The sequence below is a fragment of the Amblyomma maculatum genome, chromosome 3 (genome assembly GCF_055883805.1).
Source record: "Amblyomma maculatum isolate TAMU_Amacu chromosome 3, ASM5588380v1, whole genome shotgun sequence".
Taxonomy (NCBI): Eukaryota; Metazoa; Arthropoda; class Arachnida; order Ixodida; family Ixodidae; genus Amblyomma; species Amblyomma maculatum.
In genome coordinates this window covers 87,074,540-87,102,507 of record NC_139346.1, presented here as the reverse complement: position 1 = coordinate 87,102,507, position 27,968 = coordinate 87,074,540, and the positions used below count along the sequence as shown (strand labels likewise).

Sequence of the window (27,968 nt, the reverse complement as noted above, 5' to 3'; positions counted from 1 at the left end):
TTGTGAAATAGTGCAGCTGCTGATATAGTGTGTTCAGTCAATTTCTGACTTATTTGTTCTTGATATTATTTTTATAATGTGGCATTTATTGTTTTAAAAAGCAGCCAATTAGCACGGTGCAATTTCCATTGCTGCGGTCTTGTGGGAATGATTGGTGTGGAGGCGATAGATTTAGAACTGTGGGTAAGATGATCACTTGAGTCATCTAAAATGTCCCAATTAAAATCACTAAAACATGATGCCGATTTATGCAGTTCATTTTTTCCAGTGCTGGGACAGCATAATAAGTTGTGATTCTCTTTCACTGGTCTCGGATAGAAACCCATTATGTTGCAGGCAAATATTTCCCATGGGTACTGCCTGGTGGTTCCCTCCTCTCGGCTCTGGGGTCTGCCAGGTATGACTAGTACAAGCATATTTGAGGATGTCCTTTTTTATGCAAAGCCAAGATGTGACACAATTTGTCATGTTTTGTTACCATCGCTGTAACTAATGAGGCGTGTGTCATGGAAGTACTCTAGGAAGGCATTTGAAGGCTCCTAGGGACGATACAAAAGGGGGACTCAACCCCATCCGTGTCAGCAGCAGGTATAGACATTTTCACAGAGGCGCTTGACGTTCTGGCGTCGAGAGTATCATATTGCCTGTTTGGGCTGGACTGCGACTTGCCTCGTGCTTGCATTGTGAAGCGGTAGATATCCATCGATACTGACACAACGATTTTGGGGATTGAAGTGTGCCCACAAAACAGCACAATGCGGGAGCACTGCCGATGCGATATGTTTACACTGCACCGTTTCCTGCATCATCTAATCTGCGCAAGCAGTGGATAGCTGCAGTCAACCGCAAAGATTTTACAGTGAGTCCGTGGTCGCGGGTTTGCTCACGACACTTTGTCGGCAGAATAGTGACGTACACGCTATGCGCGCGCTGCACTTAGGCTACCAGAGAAAGGCGAGTTCCCGTTCTTGCTTTGAAATGCGCACATTCTCATTTTACTTAGCGTTCCAATTTTCTGTAGGTGGTTACGGGATGGCGGCGCCTGGTGCGGCAAGAATACATGCTGCCAGCTAAAAAGGTACTCAAGCGAGTCAATCCAATGGTCGTTAAAATGGTGGTTCTACGCGAAGTAAAAAATATGCCTCGCACGGCGTGTCCACTGACGTCACAGTTGGTGTCCACCAATCAGCATGCATATACATGTCATTTTGGTTTTTTGCTTTGCCAACAGATGGCTCTGCTATCAGCGCATCTCGGCGGAACCTTTTTGGTGAAACTTGTTTCCTTGGCAAAGCTGGTACGTGCGTCCAAGGAGCCACGTTCATTCACGCATCGTGTTCGTTCACGCGTAGTGTTCGGCCAAAATGGACAAGACAACCTTTAACTATAAAAACAACATAACCCGGAAAATGCAGCGCGACAGCGCCGCTCTATTTTTCTCATGCAGGTGCTCGTGCATCGGCAGCAATGCGGGCGTTCGCCACGCATCGCATGCGGTTCTGGATTTACAGCGACGTTTACATGCTGGCGGTACGTAGCTGTAATGGTGCCACTGACCTGCATCATCTGTACGACAGAACTGTATACATTTTAACCATGATCAATAAGTGGATACATGTAGCCAAGATTACAGCTGACTGGACATGACTGAGAAAGCTGTTTGCAGCATAGAAGAAAGAACAAGGAAACAGAGCATGAGTAGCAGATGGTACTAGTACAGGAAAGGCCGCATCACAGCTTCTACCCTTCATGATGTATGCCACGCAAAGGTTAGCAAGTCGTCACGCAGTCTTGCCAAAACAAACTGTTACCTCCAAGAAAAATTTGTCTCCAGTTGTCCAGTATGGAAATAAGAATGATTTAGTTAGTGTATTAAATTTTTATGATGCATAAGCAACTGCAGCTATCATGCCCCAAAAACAAGTTTAGATGGTCTGTTATGTTACATATATATGGTACATATATTTGATTTAAGGGGGGATGCGGGGATCAGATCGCGAAAATCGCGGAAAAAATCGATTTTTGAAAAGTGCGCTTTTCGGAATCTACAACATCATTTCTATGTTGTCCTGAAATATTTCACCAAAAAACAAACTCTAAGTAGTCTAAATAAATATATTTATCGGTGCCGGCGTCGAGATATTCTTCCCGAATCGCGAAAAAGCTGCCAAGTTCACGGCATGACTGCTTGACTTTCCCGCCACGGAGCGCCGCCATTTTGGCATCGTTGGAAAGCCCGACTCTTCAGCTCTTTGTCCCAACCCCTCCCTCCCTTCTCCGCCAGCTAGCAAGCGCACAAAAAAGGAATATCCGCAGGACGGCAGCACGAAGCAGCCAATGAATACCGCGCCCCGATTGGCTCTGCGCCGCGACGTGTTGCTAGGCGCCTCCTCATTGGCTGATGCCGCGGCAATAATGGCAGCCAGCGCAAGGAGCGTCTGCTTTGTCCGCCGCTGGAAAGCAATTCTTTTTCTTGCGTTTCGAGTCTTCGACCACGTGCAATGGATCAGCGAACGTTCGAAAAGAAGTTCCGGACAAAGCATGCTTACGGGAAGCGAAAACGCAAGCCTGTTACAGCAAGGAAGAAGCGGCGATCATCAACAGGTGGTTCTACCGAGCCGAGCGTCCGTTCGGAATCGGCGGAGTACGCGCCCAACGTGCTACGCGATCTCTCTCCCAATGTGCTGTGCGATCTCATGCCGAGTCGGGCACCAGCCAGCGATTGTGAGAACAACGAACAACGTGCTGCGCTGTCGAGGCACGGATGCAATGTTACTTCACCAGCGACGATCGACATGCCAGTGAGCGTCGCCGCACACGTGCGTCCCGCCGTGCACGGACGTGCCACTGCAAGTTCGTCGGGTGAGGCACCAGCCAGCGAAGGTGAGACGGGCCACGATTTCTCGCCGTTGAGCCGTGGGCGCAACGTTAATTCGCCAGTGAGGATCGACACGCCAGTGAATGTCACCGTATGCGAGCGTCCCGGCACAAGCTCGTCGAGCGAAGTGGTCTTGCAACAGTCATCACCGCCTGACTGCACAGTGGAGACACGTTTCCGCGATGTGTTTTTCAACTCCAAAATGTGTCCACAGCCGACAACCGCGAGTGAAGGCAATCCTATGCCATCGACGAGTTACGGTGTTCGCGGGCGCGCGCTCGCTTTCGCGGACGCGCCGGCGGCCGAGCCATCGACGAGTTACGGCGATCGCGGGTGCACGCTCGCTTCCACGGACTCGCCGGTGGCCGATCATCGCAGTGACGAATATTCATCCAGTGAACGTCGCACTATTCAAGCTCACCTCAGAACACGATTTGTGTCCGCGGAAACGGCAAAGGTGCAAGCATCGAGTGTTTGCGAATCGCTTCGCGCGGTTTCAGCTACGGAGCGCAAGTTTGCGCTGACTGACTCAAGAGAAGATGCCATTTCCGCACCTCCAGAAGAGGAATTTATTCTTGTGCAAGTAGCAGCCTTGAACTCGCTGATTAGTTCCATGCTTTGCCCAATTTGTCATCAGCCTGGCCTAACAGTGCATCGGGAAACTAAATTAGGGCTAGCTGTGAAGATGGTACTTTCGTGTATTTCCTGTGGTGCCCTCCAATCTGAATGGTCTTCACAAAGGCAGAGTGGTTCTAGAGCCTTTGATATCAACATCAGATCAATTCAAGCGATAAAGAGCATTGGTAAGGGACCAACTGCTCTCAATGACTTCTGGGCCACCATGAATGTTTCACATAGAGGATTACACCACAAAACATATGAGGAGCATCTAAAAAAAACTTTCAAGCCTGCTGCAGAAGCAGCTGCAAACAACATCTTTGCAGATGCTGTAGAGGCAGTGAGAAAGGTGTACACAGAAATGGAAACTACCTTTTCGAAGAATATTACAGTCGTGTACGATGGTACGTGGCTGACACGTGGCCACAGTTCTCACACTGGCGTAGGCTGTGTAATTGAGTTTCATACAGGGCTTGTGTTAGACTGTGTGGTTCTCTCGAACTTCTGCCTTGGGTGCAGCAGACAGCCAGCTGAAAGTGACCCCACTTATGCTGAGTGGAAGCAACAGCACCAGTGTCAGAAAAACACTGATGTGAATTCTGGACGAATGGAGGTGGAGGCTGCACTGCAGCTATTTAGGCGCTCTTTGAGCAAGAATGATCTCCGGTACACAAACATAGTCTGTGATGGGGACAGCCGCATGTTCCGCACTCTGTGTGACGAAGAAGTTTATGGTTTTGTGCAGCTCTCCAAAGAGGACTGCATAAATCACGTGAAAAAACGGATGGGTGCTGCACTTCGCTCCCTGGTCAGCAAGGCTAAAAAAGGAGAGCCACTAGGTGGAAAGGGGGGCCTGACACAGCAGCTGATGAAAAAATTGACTGACTACTATGGCCTCGCTCTGCGGAACCACTCAGAAGTTGAAGAAATGCAAAGGGCAGTAATGTCGACCTATTATCATGTGACGTCGACGGATGGTGAGCCCCATCATGAGCTGTGTCCCCCTGGCCCCCTCAGCTGGTGCAAACATCGATCAGCAGAGGCAGAAGGACAACCACCACCCCCTCACAAGTACAAGTTATCACCGAAGGTCGCTGAAGCACTTCTGCCAGTGTACCAGCGCCTCTCAGACCCTCAGTTGCTGGCCCGGTGCAGGGGAGGCAAAACTCAAAATGCGGCTGAGAGCCTCCATTCAGTGATTTGGTCACTATTATCGAAAGACCAGCATGCCTCACTGTTCGCTGTGGAAACAGCAGTGCACGAGGCGATTTTGAAGTACAACTCAGGCAATCTGAGAGCATATTCAAACCTGTGCACAACATTGGGCCTGCGCCCTGGAGCCCTTTCACTTCAGCGGGCCGCCGAGAAAGACTCTCAGCGCATTAAGAAGGCGCACAAAGCCCATCTTTTGAAAGGACAAAAGTCTAAGAAATTGCCTGCTGCCAGAGACATGAAATTTTACAGTGCAGGAGCATTTTAGACAGTGTGTGCCAGTTTGGAACTTTCGAGCTTGTTTTCTGAAAACTTCGTTTTGAACTTACCACCTTGCTTGTGGAAAGCGCAGCATCGCAATGGGTGCATGGATTTTTATCCCGTTTGTCTTGTTGTAATTGCTGAAATGTGCTTTACATCAAGACAGTCTCAGATTTGCTATTTAGGCTCACCATTTTTTTATTACACAGTAATTAGAGCATGATACCTTCTAAACATAAAGAGAAGATGTATAATAAGTCATTTAGGAAAAGAGCAGAGAAGTTTAAAAAAATTTAAGGAGAATCTTGACCTAGACCACACTTCTTAGTAACTATTAAGAACATTTACAGACCCATAGCCCATTTTGCTGTCATGCTAGGCTTTCCACGAGCAAGCAACATGTTACCAACATATAAACAATGGTAAAATAAAAACTACTGAAGCTATCATTTTGAAACTTTATACCTTTCTGTTTGATGCTATTTCAAGCCAGCCTGCCAAATTTCATCCCTCTAAGTCAAAAAATAAAAAAGTTTGCTCCGATCCCCTCATCCCCCCTTAAAATATTTGCTTCTTAATAAACATGAAGACAAGAGAAAAATCCACGAGTGCTTCCTCGTCTAAAAGTAATGCAGAATGAAATAGAATGTTTTTTGTGAAATACCATAAAATACTTTTTTAGTTCAAGCTGTGAGCATGGCATTAAAATGTGATTAACTGTGAGCTCATCTCCATACATTTCACACGCAGGTTTGTCTTTTTTTTTTGTTAGTAGGAAATTATGGGTGATCCTAGTGGAAATGAGAATGAAGAAATTGCTTTAAATGTATGAAGTGCTTATGTGTGAAGCTATGAAGATGTGCAACTTAAAAAAGCAGGACTTCCTGTGTCTGGCCACCATTTTTTTCTGCGAGCAACTCCGCATACATGCCTGTTGAGTGCCGGTGCCATGATGAAGGGCTTGTAGAGGTTAAGTGCCCATGGACTATCAGAAATAAAAACATAAGTGACATCATGCGAGACGGTTCGTAACTTAAAGTGAAGACAGATTCCAACTACAGAACGGCCATGGACACTAGTGCCAACACTGTGAAGTAGGAACGCAGCTGTTTGTGTGCCAGCGACAATGCTGTGATTTCGTATTATGTACCAAAGGCGAAAGCTACACTGAAAGGACTATAGCAAGCTATGCTTTCTGGCACCACTTCTTGTGATTGCCGAAGCCTTGCTGCCAGAACTTGTAGGCCACTGGTTTAGGGGACATGCTGAGAATTGATGTCTTGTCGAAAATCAAATTGTCACAGCGTCAGAAGAAGCAGAAGACCAGCCAGCAAAAACAAGTGACAAAAGAGCGTGAAAAAATGAGGACGAAGAAACAAACACAAGATGAGCGCTGACAGGTAGTCAGCACATAACCTGTTTACCGTGTGTTCCTTCATTTTCATTTTTTTGCGCTGTTCTTTCATCACTTAGGTTTCTGGTGCAAAATCCAAGGGCTACACGTAAGCCCTTAATTCAATGACAGATGGGCTGTTGACTGTGCTGGTTGCGGCAGTGGTTTCCTCAAAGTGAGGTGTGCATATTCTGCTAGAGTTGCACACTTAAGACATGAGGTAAAAAGGGCTCTTAGCTTATTTACAGAAATTCAGATATCAAGTTCTTTTGGTGCTACCGCTATTACTCCCAGGTACAGATAGAAATGTTTGTCTGCAAAGGAACTTACTGTAGTTTAGTCGTGTCATGGCCTATTTTCTGACAGCCTTTCTCTTGAAAGATTTTGCCCAGAAATGTTGGAAAAGTGCACACTACTCTGAGAGAGTGGTCTTGCCACTTCGGTGTGGCTATTGGTGGGTATTGGTGGGCAGGCCTGGTGTGAGTGAAGAAGCATATGTTGAAGACAATGAGGACAATGAGAAATTCTGCTATTGTGAGCAACCAGAAAATGGTGAGCGGCCCCGAAGCTGGCTCGCTGGAGCTATTGTGGTGATAATGAAAATGATGGTTGAAGGCTTGGACACTGCACCAGAGGAATTGCAAGGCAATTGCTGGGTCCAGTGAGTTCATGAAAAAGTCAAGACAAGGTGCAGTCAGAATGTTCTAGCAGGTGCCAGCTGGGATGCAAAGATGGCACCACATTTCTGTAGCAGCTAGGGATACCAGTGCCGCCGTACAGGGTGGTGACGCCCTTTGGCATGCACCGCATCACCGCTTTCTCCGCGTTCGCCATTTTGGGACAAGTCGCTTCGTGCTATTGCTGCGGAGTGTCTGAAGTGGTAGTGTTGTGCACCGGGTGCTGGGCGATTGAACTGTTTTCAGTCGCGAAAACTAGTATGCCAGGCTGTTATGTTCCGTTGTGTGGTGACTCGGCCAAAAAAGGCACCAGATGCACTTGACAAGAGCTGAAGCTGACATTGTCACTCATTTGGCTGCGCTTGTGGTCAAGCACTTATCTTGCTGCAAAGTCATGCGCTCCGTGCAAACGAATGCTTCTTTCTGAAGAGGTATGCGAGAAGCATACCCTAGTGCAGTTAAAAGAATACAATGCCGGAGCACGTAACCTTGCTTACGTGAGTGACCAAGTTCTCGGCTTCGTTTTTTTGTGTGAAGGTGCATTCAAAAGCCTATCGGAACAAAACAACATCTGTCATTTGAAGAGTCCAGTAAAATCTGTTAAATGCCTTATCGCACAAACCATTCAGACTCCAGTGGTTGATTACGTGGAACACCCAAAGCTGATAAACAGACTGTTGGAGTGGTTTGTGACGATGCGCTTATGCATTTACTTGAGTTGGCTAAGTCAGCCAGAAGAATCGGAGGATGGGTACGGCAGCAAAACTGTAGCTGGTGCCAACCTTGATTAAGTGTCTCCTGTTTCAGTCTTGACGAGGATTGTTTTGGAATAGGTTTTGTTTGGTTTGCGGGATTTAGTGTCCCAAAGCGACTAAGGCTATGAGAGACGCCGTAGTGGAGGACACCGGGAATTTTGACCACCTGGGGTTCTTTAATGTGCACTGACATCGCACAGCACAATAAAATGCCGTGCGCATCAGTATGTGACACGCGGCAGATTGATTTACTCACCATGGATCACCCCTTTCTGCTATGTCTTTTCAGCAGTTTACGATGAGCCATTGCGATGCAAATAATTTTCGACAAATGCGGCTGACTGAAATGTGAACATGGTTGTTAATCTGTAGCGAATGAAACGTTGCAATCCTGGGCCTCCTTGGCTCTCTTGAGGAAGTTTCCTCTGCCCTTCCCCAGCAGAACCATATGCAGCGCACGAGTGTTTCTGGGATATCCAAGATGGCAGCCGCTAGCATGAGCGCCGGCAATACCATCTCGTCGAATATGACAACGCAGGCTCGTTTGGGAACCAAGAAGGCTCGCAGATGCTATACAGCACAGGAAGATATTTGTCTTCTACGAGAAGTAACAGCAATGGGGCCATTTGGCGATGACCTTAAATGGATAGCGATGATTACGAACGTGAAACAACCGATAAACATAGAGCTCACACTGTGGGGTATGAAGGATAGGACTGATCTTCTTCTGGGCTATCGGAGGCAACTGGATTAGAAGAACCTGAAGTAAGCTTTGTTTGCGTATACTGTTAAAACAGTCATACACTGTCGTTCACTTGTTTATGTGATGTGCGTATTTGGCATATCCAAGTCGGGCATGGAAGAGGAATACTCGGCAAAAAAACAGATCCTGCAGGATTTGCAAGATTATTCCTGGGTTGTTTATCTGCATAGCTTCAGTTATTAGAGCATTACACAGCTTTCCCGACTGAATATAAATTGGGTCCCAGCGAGGGTAGGTATAACCTGCGGCTCCTACGACCAGTGTCAAAAAACTGAAAATTCACTGAATGCAGTGCTTAACAAGCACGCAGAGAATTCTTTAAATTAGTGGCTATTTAGTGCAGGAGTTCAGGTATATATATATTATCTCGCTTCCTTTGTGAATCATTTCAGATTTGAAACATGGCTAAGGTAGGCAAACAGGTTGGACTTGCTTGCTGCAAAAACCAACCGCAAGTTGACAAGTCATACAAGCTGTGCTCACAGCACAGTATTCTACCCCTATTTATTGAATGTACTGAAAAAGCGCAAGCAACACTTTAGGACTGGAAGGAGAGAACACTACTATTTTTATGAAGAACGAACACCTGGCAGAAAAAATAGAGGTCCTGAGACTATTTCCCAAATCACAGACTATCTATGAAGAATACGGCAACAACACCTGCATGCCTGAGCCCCTCTGAACTCTGAAGTTTTAGGTTCGTGCCGCTGATGTAAGATGACAAAGAGATGTTTTTCACAGTACAAAGCTATGCTTATTGAAAGCAGGAGCTTCAAGTTTGAGAACTTGAGAGTGGGCTTTATTCTGGTGTGCTTCACTGATGGCATAAGTACCGTATTTACTCGCATAATGCTCGCACCCCCAACATTGGGTGTCAAATATTGGATTTCTTTTTTTCCTCGCATAGTCATCACACCACCAATATTACCACCGCAAGGGTCGTCTGCTAGTAGTAACAAGCGCAATCTTTGGAGTGCTACTGAAACTAGCTGGCCTTGTTGTGTGCACGCACTACCAGGCAGCGATAGCGTGCTCGGGTAGATCATCATCATCGGTTATGCTCGTCTTTTTTTTTTTTTACCTCCATGATGCTCGCAGTCGTTGCCATTTTGCGAAATGTCTCCACATCTTGTTATTGCTCCTTCGTTCTGTCAGTGTTGCTTGCTCTGTTCCACCGTCTACTCTGTTCTTGGTGCCTCATCGCAGTGGGGCAGTACGCAAGTTATACAGCTGCTTTTAAGCTGAAAGCTTTCGAGTACGGGCTACACCATGGCAACCGCGCTGCCAGCAGGCACTTCGGCATCAATGAGTTCTGCGTAGTACGGAGACAGCGTTTGCGGTGTCCACACGAACTCTGATCAAGTCTCTGTTTAAGAGTAGAACTGTATGGTCTGCTGTGAGCATTATACCACGAAACGCGGGGAGTGATGATCAGGCTGCGTAAGGTAAATAAAGTGCTTTTGGCGACCCCGTACTTGTTTTGGTAATGTTTTGGTTATATTCACAAAAGCTGACATAAGAATTCCGATTCGCACCTTTTTAATTTGCTTTTAGCGCTCTAAAACACTTGCTTAAAAATTTTCCTTGCATAATTATCGCACCGCCCAAGCTTAGCATCAATTTTCCGCGAAAAAAAGTGCGAGCATTTTGTGAGTAAATATGGTATTCATTGATGTCAACACTGAAAAGCCCTCTGGGAGCGGATGCCATTTTGTTGTACTAGAAGCATGCACAGCTGATGCAGTCGAGGCCAATCTGTTTTTCTACCCTGGTCGAGGCAATATGCTGCCGAAATTCCTTCGTCATGATGTTTAGTGCAGTATTTGGCTGCAATAGTCGGTAGCAGACAAAGCAGGAAAAGCCTGAGAGCAATGCTCCAGGCTCTCGTTTATTTAAGATAGCCAAGGTGTGGCTGAATGAGCGTTGTCCGAAAAGCGTCGAAGTGAATGGGTGGCTCGGAAAAACAGAAAAGACCTCAGCGACGACGTGGACGAGTATAAAGTGTGCTCAAAGCATTTTATTTCAGATGGGAATGACATTTCTTGCATATAACGTACAGTACACATTTAAGTGGGTTTTTCACTGGGATTGCAATTTTTGATTGCCGAGAGGCCTGTGCTCTGCCAGGTAAAGGGAAGCAGCAACTGAGCCCCAAAGAAGTCAAGTACATGCAGGAATGTCAGAACAAATGTTGAGCGAGTGATTAGGCTCTCGAGAAACAAGTATTTGATGCTGAAAAGCTGCCTTCCCGTGGAAACCACCTCCCAGTAGTAAAAGTGCAATTGATAAAATTGGCGTGGTTTGTTGTGCATTAATTAATATGTGTCATCAAGTGCTCGCGACTTCAAGGCTAGGTCTCTTTAGCCAACAGAAATGACGACTAGATTTTCCTACTCTGGCTGCCTGCTGCTGAACGCCCATTTCCTCAAGCCCCATCACCCACTCGCTATAGTGCCTAGAAGGTTTCTTCTTAGTGAGCCTTGCGCCAACACCACGCAACGGCAGGGTGTGGCACCACTGGCGATGAATATGCGTAGCTGGCGCCAGGTGGAGCAAGCACATGGGAGGATGCCAGCACAATGCACTTGGCCTGGCTGAGGCGGGTGGTGAATGTGTGGTGTAGAAGTTGTTAAGGGCCTCTTTTCATGTTTTCATGGTGTGTATGAAGTGTTGTGTGCTTGAAGCTTCGACAACAGTTCTGGACGAAGACTGAAGCAATCGAAAATGTCTAAGCTGAAGCGCCAATGTAAAGAAAAAACATGTTTCGTGCCATTATGCAGGAGCAGCTACTACTCAAACAAGGACAGTGTTTCTCTATTTACTGCACCAACGGATACTGCGCGGATTGCACTGTGAGAGAAGATAGAAGGATGACACCTAGCTGTGTAGTGTGCGAAAAGCACTGAAGAAAACTGTATTCAGCGCTCCTTCAGGATCACTGTGAATGGGGACGTGAACGAGCTCCCTCGTGACAAACCGCGCTTGAAGCCCGACGCTGTTCCGACAATATTTGATGGATATCCGAAGCACCTTCTCCCCAAACAGGCTATAAAGAGAAAGATGAGGGACATCTGCGAACAGGAGCCTGTTGTTAAATACCGCAAGTGGACCAAGTCTGTGGCCGCCGAACTCGACCCCGTTGTGACAGGCGTCGGCTCTGAGAACGACGAGCACGCTTGTGATTCTCAAAATGAAGATGCGTCCGCGGGAAGGGGTTGGAACCCTGAAGGAGAAAGTGCTGCTGAATCGCCAAGGGATGCCTTTGCGCAGCACAGTCAAAGTTGTGATGGAAGTCACCATCCGTTCTCCGGTGTACTCGTTCCAGTGACGTGGATGCAGGTTCCTCATGATCCTTCTGACACGCTGGCCTATGCTTGCTGTGAAGTGAAAGAGAATTTTTTAAACCTCTTTATGCAAAAGATGGTCACATTTGGAAAGCCTCTGCACGATCGGAATCAGTGATATCTACTGTTTACGTGAGAGGAAGAGAGCAGGCGAAGCACGCGCTTACAAATCGTGAAGAGGCTGAATTGTTGATTCACGAAGTCGCCTCAGAAGCCCTTTGCGATGGATGTGGTATAAAGCCTACAGGTGGAAAGTACACAACATAATAGAGACAAGTACTTTGCAGAGAAATGCCAAGTATTTACTCCGCCTGCAGGTGAATCTTATGCCCGGAGCAAGTACCAGCGAATACTGGCACAAAATCAAATATGCAGAGGCAGGAACAGAAGGGCGACCTGTAGTGAAGAGAAGAGCAAGAACCTATCTCGCACTCTCTTAAGGATGCGGAGACTGCACATATATAGGGCCCCGCCAAATTTTGAGGATTCTTCACTGTACGTAGATGGAGACTATGCAATGAAGCATCCTCAAAATGGGGCAGTTCAGTGAACTCCCAAATGGCAGGTTCGCTTTCATGTCTGGACTTCCATCAAATGCCGGTTGCCGCCATCACCCCCTCCCCAGCATACCCCACCCACCCAAAGCTCAAGCAGTACCAGAATGAGAAAGTAGCAGTGAAATTAGCGATAGAAAGACGACCAATGTAAAAGTGAACTTAAACCAATACTGAAAATGCACTACGTCCGTCTTACATTATACGAGAGCATTTGCTTTTATTACTTCTTTTGGTAAGAGAGCCAGTGCCAAGAGGCAACCCTAAAGTCATGGCACGTCCCACACACGAGTCAACGAACAGCAGTCAGAAGCAATGAAAACTGAATGTGAAAATACAGGTTTTTGTTCTCTAATTGAGTGGCAGCAGGAATCCTGAACACACAACATACTCCCTCCCCCACTCTGGAGTATGACCAGCCATATGCTGCACTGACTACATGCACAAAAGCCCAAGAGCTGAAAATGGGGCCCCAGGCTCAACCCACCCTATATCGGGTATATATGGGCCTCATTTAAAAACTCATGAGCACCAAAATCTGCAGTGCACACACTCTCCCGGGAACACATTATCTAGATCAAAATTAACCACAGCATGCGGGACCAATCAGCATGTTCAATAATGCACACAATTACTGGCGTGAAGATGGTTTGGTTTGATTCGTAGAGTTGAACGTCCCAAAGTGACCCTGGCTATGAGACGCCGTATTGGAGGGCTCCAGACATTTCGACCACCTGAGGTTTTTTAACGTGCACTGACATTGCACACTACATAGACACCTAGCAAACAGCTAAGGCCATCATGCACAAAACACAGGATTGAGTTTGTTGGGTTAAAAAAAAAATGCTTCTTCATAGATATGTAAGAATTTGTTTACAAAGTTTACTTCTATCAAAGAATGGGGTCTCAACAGGGACATTTTCTCCTAGCCAAGGCCATCAGGTGGCGTCGCCCAAGGCAGCTGCACCCGTGTCAGCCTCAAATAAAATCCATACACGCATCACTGTTCTGCACCCCAACCACCCAAATCTTCCCAACCATCGGCGTCACCTCATAGCCCCACATTGACTGATATCAAGGTCAACCCAGTGCCACTCCGTATTGCATGACAGCGGTGCGAAAAGTCGAAGTGGCCGTTGCCCTCCTAGGCCTCATAGCCTCACAGCATAGCAGCATACATTGACTGCTCAGCCCCAGCGGCGTCCAGCCACAGCTAAAACTATTTTTTTTTTCGGACGCCAGCTTGGAGCTCACAGCACCGGCAAACCGGGCTGAGAGAGCAGCATCTTCACAGTAATCAGTACCTTTGTTCAACATGTCCAACCAGCAGATATTTCCTGCACGCCAACCGCCAAGGTTTCGTGGCTGCTGTTGGTTCCTGCTTTTTCACTTGAGTCGCTGGCGAGTGGGTCGCAACCAAAGTGCTCGGAAATGTCAATAACATCAGTGCCTTCGGGCGAAAAGAACGTCAAACTAATTATGCTACGCTGAAGCACTCCTTAACGACAATATTTTCTTGCATGTGTGATTGAAAGCAGACGAAAAACGCTCTCCATATGCGTCATTAGTTCGTGTGTGTACTCGTTGCAGGTCTTACCAGCAGGAGGCGCTTGTGTGGTGTGCGCTCACATCTTTGACATCATCGCGCGCTCGTGCTTGGAGAGCTCGAGACAAACTGGTCCTGATAAATGCCCTGATAATTAATTAATTGAGGTGTGTTGGGGCTTTTTAGGTCGCAGTCCCTGTTTTGGACCATGATGAATTGTTTAAAGCAAAAATCCCGAAACAGAAAATGTATGTGTCTATATCCCTTCAAGGAGAATAAGGTTTTGTGCAAGATGTGCATGTACAGTGTGATCCACTTCTATCTATAACACGGTTGCTACTTTCCAATCGCCATTGCGTCAGGGCCGCACAGTAAAGTGGCAGGCCATTCGATGCCCCACTTCTGGGTCCCTCTGTGCTTGTATTTCTTTGCTTGGATATGCGCCTGTGTTAAACGAAATATTGCTTTGAAAGCTGTGACCATGTTATAGCTAGAAGTGGATGACCGTGTACGTGGCAGAGCCAACGGAAAGTAATTTCAATTAAGCCCTCTTGACCACTGCATGACTCCCATTCTTCAATTACAGATTTAACCAGGTTACAGTGAACTAGACAAGGGGTAATGTGCTCACAGTGCCGCGCCACCACAGAGAGAGGTGAAGCTGCAAGTGTCGACATTTCTTAGTTCCTCACCTATCAGCTAGGTGTCACCACAGTTCCGAGCACTGTAGTCGCCCCCGCGACCAAAGCAACAGTATGCTAAGCTGGCTACGCGCTTCACAGTTGCTTTTTCGTCGTGTACGTTGTGCTTACTATAAAGATTCATTGCCATGCTACATTATTTTGTGTCTCACAAGCCACCAGGACAAGAATGTAGCATGCAGAAAAGATTGCAAGAGTGTCCCAGAAAGAAAAAAAACAAGTGGTAGCGTTTTAACATACGTAGACAGAGTAGACTAGCAGAAGCATGCGTTTGGCCTTGTCGGCTCATTATTGTGTGTGTGTGTGTGTGTGTGTGTGTGTGTGTGTGTGTGTGTGTGTGTGTGTGTGTGTGTGTGTGTGTGTGTGTGTGTGTGTGTGTGTGTGTGTGTGCGTGCGTGCGTGCGTGCGTGCGTGCGTGCGTGCGTGCGTGCGTGCGTGCGTGCGTGCGTGCGTGCGTGCGTGCGTGCGTGCGTGCGTGCGTGCGTGCGTGCGTGCGTGCGTGCGTGCGTGCGTGCGTGCGTGCGTGCGTGCGTGCGTGCGTGCGTGCGTGTGTGTGTGTGTGTGTGTGTGTGTGTGTGTGTGTGTTTTGAAGTTGATGAAAACAATGATACACAATGCAGAGTGCAAGAGGGTAGCAGTAGAACACAGGGGTGATTGGCTACAGCGATAGCTACGAGGATTCATATTTGTCCCCACAAGTTACATGTGCACCTGCAATATGAAATTTTCTCTCTTCATCGAACTGATTGCAGATCGAGATGCCATTACACGGCCACTATAAGGCACAATTGAGCCCTTTTCTGTTTGGCTTGGATGCGATTCTCAGGTGCGCTAAGGCTTTCAAGCACAATCGAAAGCTGTTACTGTAAACAACGTCACTTGTTGAGCTTTAAACGGAGACAAAATTACTTAAATAAAAACACTAATGTTATTGGATAAATTTATTTATGACAGAAATTTAAAAATAGTCTCACCCCATTGCCACCAGTGCACACAAAGGTGTAAGGCCATGATAAACGGCAGCATTTTTTTTTCTTATTGTGCTTTGCACGCGTAGCCCACGCCACGTCGAAAGGGCAGCCGAACCCCGCTCAACAGAGCCAGGATTGCAGCGTTTTTTTTTCCGCTCCTTTCTTTCGGTGCCAGCCGTGCTACGAGCCCACTTGGAACGCAGGAACTTTTCGATTTTATCACCTCACAGGCATTTGAAACACTTTGAGGACGTGACAATAGCTGTGCTCCCGTCCCGCTAATGGCCACTGACTGAATTGTCACCCTGGCCCCTTGTGGCTAACGGAATGGACATCCTCATCTCAAACTCCCTCGCGGCGCTTCTTCCGGATATCCGGCAGCGGCATGGCTGGTTCCCCAGGTGGACCATGAGATAGAGAAAGGAGGACGAGCACCTGTTGGGAGAGGTTGAGAGCCTCGAGTGGAGAGAGAGTGCAGCATGTATGCTGCGTTTTATTTTAAACAATTAAGGACCTGGACCCGAGATTATTGCCAACCCACTGGGGTTGGGTCTTCTTTATCAACGGGTTTGATTGGTTGTGTAATTTAGAGGCGGATCAGGTGAAGCGACCGCCCTCATATCTTTTTCGTTGCCATGAAAAAGCAGCCACCAGACCGGGTTGAGTAGTTTTGTCCAGCCAAGCACAAATGGCAACTCTGTGCTCGGCATGTAAGCACTTAACTCTGTGTGAGTTAGTGGTTCTCCATATGAGATGTTTTGCACATCTGATGTACCCTTTTTGCTAAGGCGGTGGCTGCTCTGTATGAGGCCACCAGTGTAACCTCAATTATCCAATGACGGTCGCAGCATTGTCTAACAAACTTTCAGTGCTGTTTCGCAGGTTCTTGATGATTCGACATGTTGAGGCAGTATTGAAGGCAGACAACTTGATGAGTAAGAGGAGGTGATGAGATTATATTTACACTGAGTATATCAGTTCAGTCGTTCAGAAGAGTCGCACACGACTGAACGACTGAACTGATATACTCAGTGTAAATATAATCTCATCACCTCCTCTTACTCATCAAGTTGTCTGCCTTCAATACTACCTCAACATGTCGAATCATCAAGAACCTGCGAAACAGCACTGAAAGTTTGTTAGACAATGCTGCGACCGTTTCAGCTGTGTCTTCTAATGAGCATGGCTGGCAAAAGTATCGTGGCAAAAAAAAAAAAGTTTCATAGATCGCTACTTTCACAGCAATGCAAAATGAGAACCGATTCTCAATGATCACTGAAAATTCCAGTGTGTGTACTAACTCCCGATGGACATTCTGTCAAGATCCGAACGTCCACGGAGGGCGACTGTCCTGCCTGCATGACAAGTGGACAGCCGCTGTACGTCTGCCACTGCATTTGCTTTTAACAGCTATGAAATAGTTTGCAGCTGTCTACTCATCTAACTGCATATAAATAAGTACTGCCTTTGGATCGGCATTATATGATACCAGAATGAATCCATGCAATAGAAAGCTTTCGATTAAACACTTCTTTTACTTTGTGCCGTGTTCTGCCATTGCATTCTTCTAACTTTTTTGACGAAAAGTACAATGGCCATGAAACGTTTCATAATAACACTGTTGCGAAACTTTAATCACAGGCTCAGAGACGCAGCAAGTAGTAGGCTCAAAAAGAACAAAACCGAACCTACACTAAAAAAATCTGAAATGAGCCAGTCCACCTAGCAAGATTTTTCATGGAAGATGCCTTCAGGCTCCTGCATTCTGCATTTTCTGCACAGTTACAAATAACTACGGCTGTTATGCACTGCTAGCATTATTTTTGTTGTGGCTTGGTGCGGCTGGCACACTGTTCACCTGCCGACTCCAAAATAAATATTTCATCATACTTCTTTTTTTTTTTTTTTTTTTTGTGGAACTTTTCGGGGCAAGATTGCACTGCTTAAACTTGTTGCACTTTCCAGCGGTAACGGAACAGCCCTGTAAGCTGCTGAACGACCGAGTGAACTAGTGTTAATTACGGGTGAGAATGAAATGATGGCTCTACGCCGGCCAATGCAAGTGCAGCGCCATACCTGATAGCCACCATTTTAATTAACCGGAAAAGACAGACTCAGGAGTGACTTGACTGTAAAGTTGAACACAATATTATGAATGTGTGTGCCCTCGGATCAATAAAGATGATGTAGACAACATGCACTGGGCTGTCATGGACACATACTACCACGTGACATTTCTTATGATGAACACTCAAACCACTTATTGTGCCTGGGCTGTCATGGACACATACTACCACGTGACATCTCTTATGATGAACACTCAAACCACTTATTGTGCCAGCCTAATGCTGCTACAGTAAAGAGAGCCAGCACCCAAACACTGCTACAACGTACCGAAAATTTTGCTCGTGCACTGCAGCAGCTCTCTGAAAGGAAATCGCACGAAAGGTGCTTCTGTGCAGCGAAGAACTGAGAGCTCGAACATCACAGCGACATATTTTGTGGCGAACAGCGATTGCAGCTCCAGAACATGCTCTGGCAGACCAAAAAACGGGCTGTATTTTTTCTGAAGTTAGGTGCTATTTCTCACCGCTTGATTACTACAAGCAGTATGTGAAATATGATATGCTCAAAGAAATGGCTGAGAAAACAAATCGGCAGATCCAAAAGGATAGGAGAATTGCGGCAAAAATCAGTGGTCAGGAAGTGAAGCAATTTTTGGGCTGCTCAATGCTGATGGGAGTTATAGCCTATCCATGAATCCTGTTCTTCTAGAAGAAAGTAATGGCTGTGAGCGCAGTAGCAGACACCATAGCTTCTTCCAGATTAGGTCTAACCTATGCTGCCAAACTGACGGCGATGTCATCGACAAGGACGAAAAGCTGCAAAGGCTATGCAAGGTTGCACCCTTTGCGAAAGGATGCGGAAGGGTTGCTTGTCGCTGGAACGACCAAATTGCTTTTGCGTGGATGAGCAAATTATCCCCTTTCCCGGCCGTTGTCCTGTGAAGCAGTACATTCCGAACTAGCCCCATCCTGTGCAGCTGAAGAACTTTGTTCTAGCTGGCAAGGACAGACTGATTTATGACTTCAGAATATACAAGGGCAAGGACATCTTTCCTGACCTCAGCCTTGGTGTGTCTGGAAATTCATTCAGTACTGGCACTAGTGGAAACTGCTTCACCATGTTCGACGCTCTACATTGACTGCTGGCTTATGACCAGCTCTTTGATGGCCGAGCTGATGAATAAGGATATATTTAACACTGGCACACTGATGAAAAACCGCCTTCCAAAGGAAGTGCACTGCATGGATGACAAGGATATTGCTAAGCAATCAGGGGGCACATCTGAAGAAGTAATCAGATTTGATAAAAAAAAGTTGCTTGCATAAAGTGGCTCGATACAAAGCCTATTTTCATGTTTTCTGCAGCATTTCGTGTCGATCTAGAGCACGCCGGCAAAAAGTGGTGCCAAAAAGAAAGCAAGTACTTGCCCGTCCCCCGCCCTGCAGTTATAAAAAACTACAATGACAAAATGGGCGGAGTAGATCTAGTTGACCGAATGCTAACTCTCTACGCACAAAGAAGCTGAACTAACTGGTAGACCCTTCGTACAATTCTCCACATGTCGGATCTCGCCTGCGTCAATGGACGGCTCCAGTACAGAACAGACAAAAACGTGATGGGCCTCGCCAAGAAGAACGTCGTGGACTACTTTGATTTCAAGATACATGTAGTGGAGGCACACATATGCGAAAACATAAGCTAGGAGCTTTATGATGAGGATGAAATGGGCATCCAGCCCAGAAAAAAAACAAATGCGCTTCCCTCACAAACCTTCCAGAAACAAGGGGCACTTCATCCCCCACTGAAAGATGACATAGCCTGCGGCCAAAGATGCTGAAATGCAGGGTGTGGGATGAAAACACGCCCCCGATGCACTCAGTTCAATGTCTACCTGTGCACTGAGATTAGGAAAAATTGCTTCTATAATTTGCATGCTTGACTGCCCAACTTTGTTCACAGTGTTCACCTGAAAATGTAAACCATAAATTTTTGCTTTATTGAAGTTCTGAGTGGTGTGACATTCTGACTTTGTTGAGGACGTGTGCACAAATATGTGTCCTCAAACGCACAGCCAATATATCAATAGTAATCCAGATGTCCCTGCAGGGGTACATGCATTTTCAAACACATCGAGATCGCGGCAACTGAAATTGAAAATTATTTGTGTCCTGAGGACCCAAATAGCAAAAATAATAGATGAAATGATCATTTTCTCTCGGAACTTTCTTCTTGGGTCTGAGGAGGCCATGACGCCACAAGCTCGTTAATTCAGACAGCGGCCAGCAAGCATCGCTTAATTCGAATGGGGTAATGCATCGACAAAACGCAAAGCCAGCATCATACAAACAGACCTCCCCATACCAGAATTGCATGGAACAGTGTTGCCCGCACACCTCAGGCATGCATATTTCTTCCTCTAGCATTCACATGCTTCCTCCTCTCTTTGAGTATGCTGAACTGGAGTGTTCGCTTCATGGCACAGACGGTGCAGCAAAGCATGGGGTGAAGTATTCTCAAAATGCAATGGGACCCTTTCCTTGGCTCAGCCCTTTCCTTGGCTCAGTTGCGTTTACAAGGTTCAATGTCCCAAGCGACTCAAGCTATGAGGAATGCCATATTCATTCCGCATTATTCTTTGTTTTAGTATTGTCCATTTCTGTCAACGCACTTAGAAAATGTTTTCAATGTTGTGGAGCCTTGCGCCACATATCTGTAGGGCCCGTGGCGCGCCGCGCATTCGAAGGCCGCGCCACTTCCCAATGCTCCCAGCGCGCTGCCTGTTTCCCTCTCCCCGCTCATTCGGGGATAACCGGTCCCGCGCGAGGGGGCTATAAAGGAAGGCATGCATCGCCGTCTTGCCTCTCTTCGCTCCTGCTCTTCGTTCCTGCTTCTTCGATCCTGGCGCTTCTCCACGGAGACGATCCGCAGCCCCCCAGACGACGACCCCGCATCGCCTTGGACGACCCCCACGCTGACGTGAGATTAAAGATGTTTGTTACATGGCCCGCTGTGTATTTGTCGTGCACACCCTTCGGGCAGAGGAATCGCCCACAATGTGCATTATCTCAGCAGTCTCTTTGCCAGAGCTAAATTATAGTTTCAGCTTGTGCCTTTATTCAGGGGCACCAAACTTGTCAAACTTGCAAGTGAAACAGTCCATTTCGCGCTCCATGGCAGCTGATGCAAGATCTTCATACAAGATTGAAGGATGTCACTTCTGCAGCTGAGGATGCCCCTTTGTAGCCATTGGTATTGTTACTGACAGCTACTCAGCAAACAGAACAGTATTTATGCTCGTCTGGGAATGGTTCTTTGTCAACTATGGTAGAACACCCTCAGCACGATCAACATTTTAAGCTTCAATCCTCGTCACATTATCAAGTATGTCTAGAACCATTTTTTAGAATGGGAGTTCACAGAGAGCACTGGTGTTGTCATTGCCCCATTTGTAAAGAAACTATACGAGCACCGGAAGGAATTTATGATATAGTAAGCCAGAAATCTAACAAGAAGACGTGTATCCATCGAACCTTGAGAAAATGAGCACCCCACGCATCGAGCTGCTGTTTTTGCCTCAAGTCACTGCCACACTGGAACTCGCATCACCTCTGGTCTCTTCGCTTTCGAAGATGCAACATCTACTATCACTTCAAGAAAGTGATGAAGCAGTATGACATTCATGACACAACACACGAGGGATGTGACAGCAAAATTTCCACCCTCAAGAAAGACGACGCCCGACTGCTGTGTACGCAAAATGTTTTTCAGGTGCATGAAGGCTATTCAAGATTGATCCCAGGTCTTGTAACTCCATACAGGGAACGTACAGCACACTACTTTGTGGGAAGGCACATATCACCACTACTTCCCCTCCTGGCTACGGCGCAGCGGCGAGGGTGAGGCGCAGCCTCTCCTCTCCACATCACGTGGAGAGGAGAGGCAAGCTCTCTGTGCTTGCCCGCCAGTCGGTTCTGTGCCTTATCTTGCTGGTGCTTTTGCTTAGTTGTAAGCAAACCTGCTGAACCAGTTTCACTGGCTTCTGTGACAGTATGCACTGAGGACTCAGATTCGTCAAACCTGCCGGCAAGCGAGTACATGCTGCACTGGCTTTCAAGGTAACTGAATGCGACCAGGCATGTCTTCTCCGCATCGATACGAGGGAACCCGCCACGACTTTCTGGGATGAATGGAGAGGCTTCGTAGCGGTTTGCAAGACTTAAGACGCTGTCGCGTGAAAGCCGGAACAGCCGCTTGAATTCGAATTCAAAATAACTGCCCACAATGTCCTCGTAATATCCCGGAATGTGATTTCTGTCCACTTGCACCAGCTTCTCGGCCAGCGCTACAACGATATCGTCCATTTCGTCATTGCTGTCAGAGTCCACGAGTTCCATGGCGACGTCGACGAGCGTTGATAGTGTGCCACAATCCAACATTTCTGGGCAGTAGCAGAACAAGATGTACACTCCAGCGATGAAACTTACACAACACACCAACATGCCGGCGAGCGAGTACGTTACCACACACAGAAAACGGACTGCAGAAGGCGTGCACAACATGTGCACCTCGGTATTTATTTCTGTGTGGCGCTAGTATCGAGCTTCATCTGCACCGCTGAATATGTGCTGCAAAAAAAGCGGAACCGTTCCTGCACCTCTATGAACCAGGGGTGAACCGGTTCAGAAGGTGCAGGCGAATCGAACGGACCTCGTGTGTGTTGTGTAGGTGTGGTTTCGGGGAGAGTGAGTGCGTGTGGGGTGTGTGCAACGAGCTCGGCAGTGCGGACCGGACGGGCCAGCTAAACGGACGCGTCCAGGAAGAGAGACGGACTTGCTCAGGTGAACAGCGTTGCTTAACCGCGCCCGTGCGGCCGAGCAAGCCATCAAACCGGTTAACCCTTTGGTCCTCGGTGTTCGTGTTGTTCTTGGGGCCACCACTGTGGTCTGAGCTAGAGGAGCGTTGTTTGCTCTGAGAGCAGAGCCGCAACCCCGTAGAGAATCCCACAACTTCTATCACGGAATCTATTGTGGAGGTAACCCAATCTCTAAAGAGAAGAGGCATCAACTGAGTTATGACCAGGAAATTCAGCAGTGATCCTGTTGAGGCACTATTCAGAAAACTGCACTTTAGGAGCGAAGGTAACAACAAGCCAGACACAGAAGACATTGCAGCAGCTTTGGACCACACCATAAAGAAGAAAACACTGCGATTGAAACAGGTCACTGTGCTCCTGTACAAAAAATACCTTAGTGGTGGAGACTCAAAGGCATGTACTACAGCAGTAGAAGCGGATGTCTACATTACTCCTGTACAGACTGAAAAAGAGGACTTCACAATCGCATACGAGAAATGTTGGCCCTGACTGCTCTTAACAAGCTTCACGAGCTGCTGCCAAGTGAGGAGAAAGTGAAGGAGACTGCGAATTCAGAAGCGTTGAACTTATTGCCAGATCGTTTTCACAAGTAACAGGGGCAGCACTCGACGCAGGCCCTGGGCAATTTGTGCCTCCTATTTTCATTCCTGCCCTTTCGAATGGAGTGAACAGCCACAGATTCTACCCACATGGACTGGCATCCTGGTGCAAACGCTGGCACACCAAATATCATTATGTGTACAAGCACCAGCCCACTCACACCTGCTAAGACCCAGGGAAAGGCACAGAATGCAGCGGAGTTGCTAAATAGCAAAATGTGGTGCCTTTGCCCCAAGAAAAAATTGCCCTCGAAACTTGTGGTGGAGGTGGCCACTGCCTGGGCAGTTCTCTTTTTGTGTGGTTCAAACGAGGTTACTCCATCATTGAAAGCGCCCCAGAAGAGCTGGATACGCTTCCACCTCAAGATTGTGGGGCCCTGCGCCACATATCTGTAGGGCCCGTGGCGCGCCGCGCATTCGAAGGCCGCGCCACTTCCCAATGCTCCCTGCGCGCTGCCTGTTTCCCTCTCCCCGCTCGTTCGGAGATAACTGGTCCCGCGCGAGGGGGCTATAAAGGAAGGCACGCACCGCCGTCTCGCTCTCTTCGCTCCTCTCTCCATTCCTGCTTCTTCGCTCCTGGCGCTTCTCCACGGAAGACGACCCGCAGGCTGAAGCCCCCCGGACGATGACCCCGCACCGCCTTGGACGACCCCCTGTGAGATTAAAGATGTTTGTTACATGGCCCGCTGTGTATTTGTCGTGCGCATACCTCGCGCAGAGGAATCGCCCACAAGATCTAGTTGTATACTTGGCACATCATGAAAGAAATGTCTGCCAAGCATGCACCAGAAGCGAGAGCAAATTGGCATAAGCTAGGAAAACAAAAAAAAAAAAAAGTCCCGCAGAGCAGTCTGCTCGGAACTGCCACGAACGAGAAACTTATGGTGCAGGCAGTTAGTAGTGGCAGTGGCCGCTTGAAGGGCAGTTCGCTTATTTTCTGTGCCAGTTTCGTAAAATTTCATGCCCTCGGATAAATCGACTGTCACCTTTGGCTTTAAATTTGTTTTGCTCAGAATGCACCTCTTGAATTTTATAGTTTGCCCAGTAGCGACTACTCACACCGCAGGTTGGAGGTCACAGCTTTGTCTGTTAAGGCTGCATGCCAGGGCCAGAAGACGACTAGCGTCTAGCCCCCCTGTGGCGCATTCTTGCGAGAATAACCCTCATAACGCCTACCAACCCCCCTCCCCCCCCCCCACCTCTCCCCACTAACCATAATCCGCGAAGCCTCACAGTAAGCACCAGCGTAAGTCACACCATGAATCGTTCTTTTCCGCCCACATGACTGTAGCATATTTTCCAGCACAGACACTGCTAAAGATTGGCTGCATATGTATAAACACGCGAGTATACGTACAATCGATGTAGCCCAACTCTCATGCTTGCAAATGTAATTTTCTATCTAAAAGGCACTGCCCAAACCTAGTACGAGACTCATGAAGAAATTTTTCCTGGAACAGCTGGAAGAACAGTAAACAAAAACTACACAAACTGTTTGGAAAGCTGCTCACCCAACAACTTGTTGCCAAGACAAATTGTGATTCCCAAGGCCAAACTTTCAACCAAACCTGTGCCATGTAGTTCAAGACGTGTTAACCATTTGCCACAATCTTGATGACAACATGCCCGAGTCCGACAAAAGGGTCAGGTGTTGAAGGGAATCAGGGACACCTTCAACTTACAGCATTGCCTGCACAAGGGAGAAAGGGGAAAAAAAGGTGAAGTGGGGCTCCGCTAGCCCACGCGTGGCTGTAGGAGAACAAGTGCGGAAGTAGAGGCAGTCGGACGAGTTTCTGCCAGTTCTCCCAGCTTAAGGAGAAACGCGGGTCTTGAAATGGCAAAAATTTGCCAGAAAAAAAAAAAAAAAACGATTTTAGGAAATATGCATATTTGCTTTTTTCAAAGATTCAACATAAGGTCTGAAAGCTCAATTCAGTCACAAAATGTTAAAAAAAAAAAAATGACCTCATATGCATCAAGGTATGCGCGAAATGCTAGAAAATTTCCTAAATATGTTCGAAGTTCGCGCGCTCACCACATGCGATTGCGGCGACCTTCCATCACCATCCTGGAATCGTGTGAAAGCTGCTTTCTTTGTGTGCATTTTGCATTACTTCAAAATGGCGTCGGTTGAGCGGAGCAGACACTATCACGCCTCTACCGAGAGGCCCTTGCACGCCGCTGATTGGCCAAAGCGCATGCTCCCTCACGTGCCTGCTTCTTAATGGCTCGTCGCTGTTTTTTCCCCGCGTTTCCATCATCTGCTTCACCACCCCGTTGCCGTCTGTGGTATCTTTATTTTGTTCAGCGGTTTCCTGCACGGTTACGTTTGACTGGCTGACTTTTGTTTGGAGCAACGTTTCTGATCGCTGCCTCAAAGTGACTACGCGCCAAGCATTCGGAAAGAAATGGAAATAAGCGTGGAACACAGGAGCGAAGGCGTCTATGGACACCCCGCTGTAAGCATCGCTGGTCACATCTTCACTGAGTGGTACTGCCGGATCGAGTTCTGAGCTGCAACCAAGTATGTCTGGCGGGATCACATCGTCGGTCCAAGCCTCGAGTGACGGAATGGAATGCACTGACACCGTTTACTTCACTGCTGAAGAAAACAGTGAGCACACAGGCCCACATAGCGTCGAAGTCAGCAACAGAAAGAAAGTTTGAACTTCTGGACGTCAACATGGAAATGACCGTCAACGACAGCAGCACGGAGTTTGTGATTGTGTACTCAAAAGTCATCAATCAGTTGTTTAGCATCATGCCCTGCCCCGAGTGTCAACCACACGACAACGCCGCTTGTCAACCATTTGAAGCTGCATCCGACCTTGATGAAAGAGTATCGTAAGATCGCTGCAGGTGTACCAGAAAAAAGTCAGCCTACCATGGCCGACTTTGTGCGCCCGATGGAGCCGCTTTCAGAAAAGAGGACTCAAGCAATAAATAGTAAGGTGGCTGCTATGGTGGCGCTTGATTTGCAGCCCTACAGCATCGTTGAAGACCGCGGATTTAAAGAGCTTTTGGCAACAGCTGTTCCAAACTATCGCCTGCCGTCGCGCTCTACCCTTTCGCGCATGCTTGTTCCGCGCATGTATGACGATAAGCGAAAAAAGGTGAAAACGGAACTCCGCAATGCTTTTGAAGGGGGAACTGTAGCTGTTTGATTTACCAGTGACATGTGGACATTGCGAGCAAACGAAATATATGAGCTTCACTTGCCACCTTCTGTCTCCTAATTTTCAAATAAAGCGATTCACGCTTAACACACGTTACATGGCTGCCAGCCACTATGCTGAAAATATTGCAGCTATGCTGGACGAGATGTGCAGCGAGTGGGAGCTACCTGATAACTGTGAAAAATAAATTGTGACCAATAATGGACGGAACATTCGTGCCGCTGTCAGAAGACTCCCATGGACTGAGCGATTGTGCTTCGCCCACACCCTGCAGCTCGCCCTTACTGATGCAAGATCTCGTACGCCGCCCATCAATCGTCTGTGCAAGAAAGCTAGACAGATTGTTGGCCATTATAAGCACAGTTCATCGGCACAAAAGCGACTAGAGGAATGCCAAAAAAAAAAAACGGGCAAAGATCCTCTCCGTCTGGTGCAAGATGTTGAAACTAGGTGGAATAGCCAATACCTAATGCTGTCTCATCTCTTGGAACTGAAGGAGGCAGTCACTGTGGACCTTGCCACTTCGGACAACAATATTGATGGGCTCAGTTCACAGGAATGGAAAGAGGCTTCAGAATATGTAGAAGTGCTAAAGCCATTCTTTGAAGCCACCGTTATTGCCAGTACGGAAACATACCCGTCACTTTCGGCTCAAATACCACTGGTACAACTGGATTTGATACAGCACTGGCATGTTCTGTCAAAACAAGGTTCCCCCTGTATGCAGAGGACAAGGAGGCATGCCTGGCCATGTTTTTAGACCCGCGCTTCAAATCCACCACATTTAGGCGCCGAGAAAGAAAAAATGATGTGGCTAAAAGATTTAGTGCTTCATGAAATATCCTTATGTGCACCTGTGGAAGGAACAGATCCAGCAGCTAAAAAGCAGAGGCCAGAACTGCACGAACAGCCTTCATCTAATGTCTGGCATGCATGTGACAATTTGGCAAAGAATGCTGAGGAAACTGAGACAGTTCCTGCTGCAGAATGGGAGTATGCTGCTTACTCAGAGGAGGCACTGTTAACCCCACAACGCCCAACGTATCATAAATGATACGACAAATTCAAATCTCCCGCTCTTGGAGCAAATCGAAACTGGAACTCTGGAAACCATTGTGGGTCTCTCTTTACACGTTGAAAATAGTTTTCTCTACCGGCTGCTTCCAATTCTTACCACCAGGAGGCTGCAAGTTGTCTTTGAAAAATGGCGTCCACCAGCAACACTCGTGTCGCTATACCATGTTGCACGTTCTATTCCAAAAAAGGTAAGCTGTGTTTTATATATTGCATTTGCTGGGTCATAATTGCTCGCAGTACATTTGCGAATCACCCGAAGTGATTTTCATCTATACAAACCAGTTTTATGCCGCGTGGTAACGTCCTGAATTTGCGTGTATCACATTTGATACGGTGGGCTTCAGTGGAGCTTTCTTTCTTCTCTTGTGTTTCTTCCCGTATTGATTCTTTTATCTTGGGTGAGCATACTTTGTAGTGCTGTCCATTCTACGCGAAAGAATTATCGCTGTCTGTTTTAAAAGGCGTGAAGCAGAAACTTAGTCATGCTGTTTGCGTAGTTTTGT

The 27,968-nt window shown here is 47.3% G+C and overlaps 1 protein-coding gene across 1 annotated transcript; it reads left to right on the top strand.

Moving 5' to 3' along the window:
* Window positions 1-1,975: 1,975 nt before the first annotated feature.
* LOC146195188 (uncharacterized) lies at window positions 1,976-5,540 on the top strand. Its single transcript, XM_084597721.1, has one exon. The coding sequence runs from the start codon at window positions 2,502-2,504 to the stop codon at window positions 4,974-4,976; it is 2,475 nt and encodes an 824-aa protein (XP_084453847.1). The 5' UTR covers window positions 1,976-2,501; the 3' UTR covers window positions 4,977-5,540.
* Window positions 5,541-27,968: the final 22,428 nt, after the last annotated feature.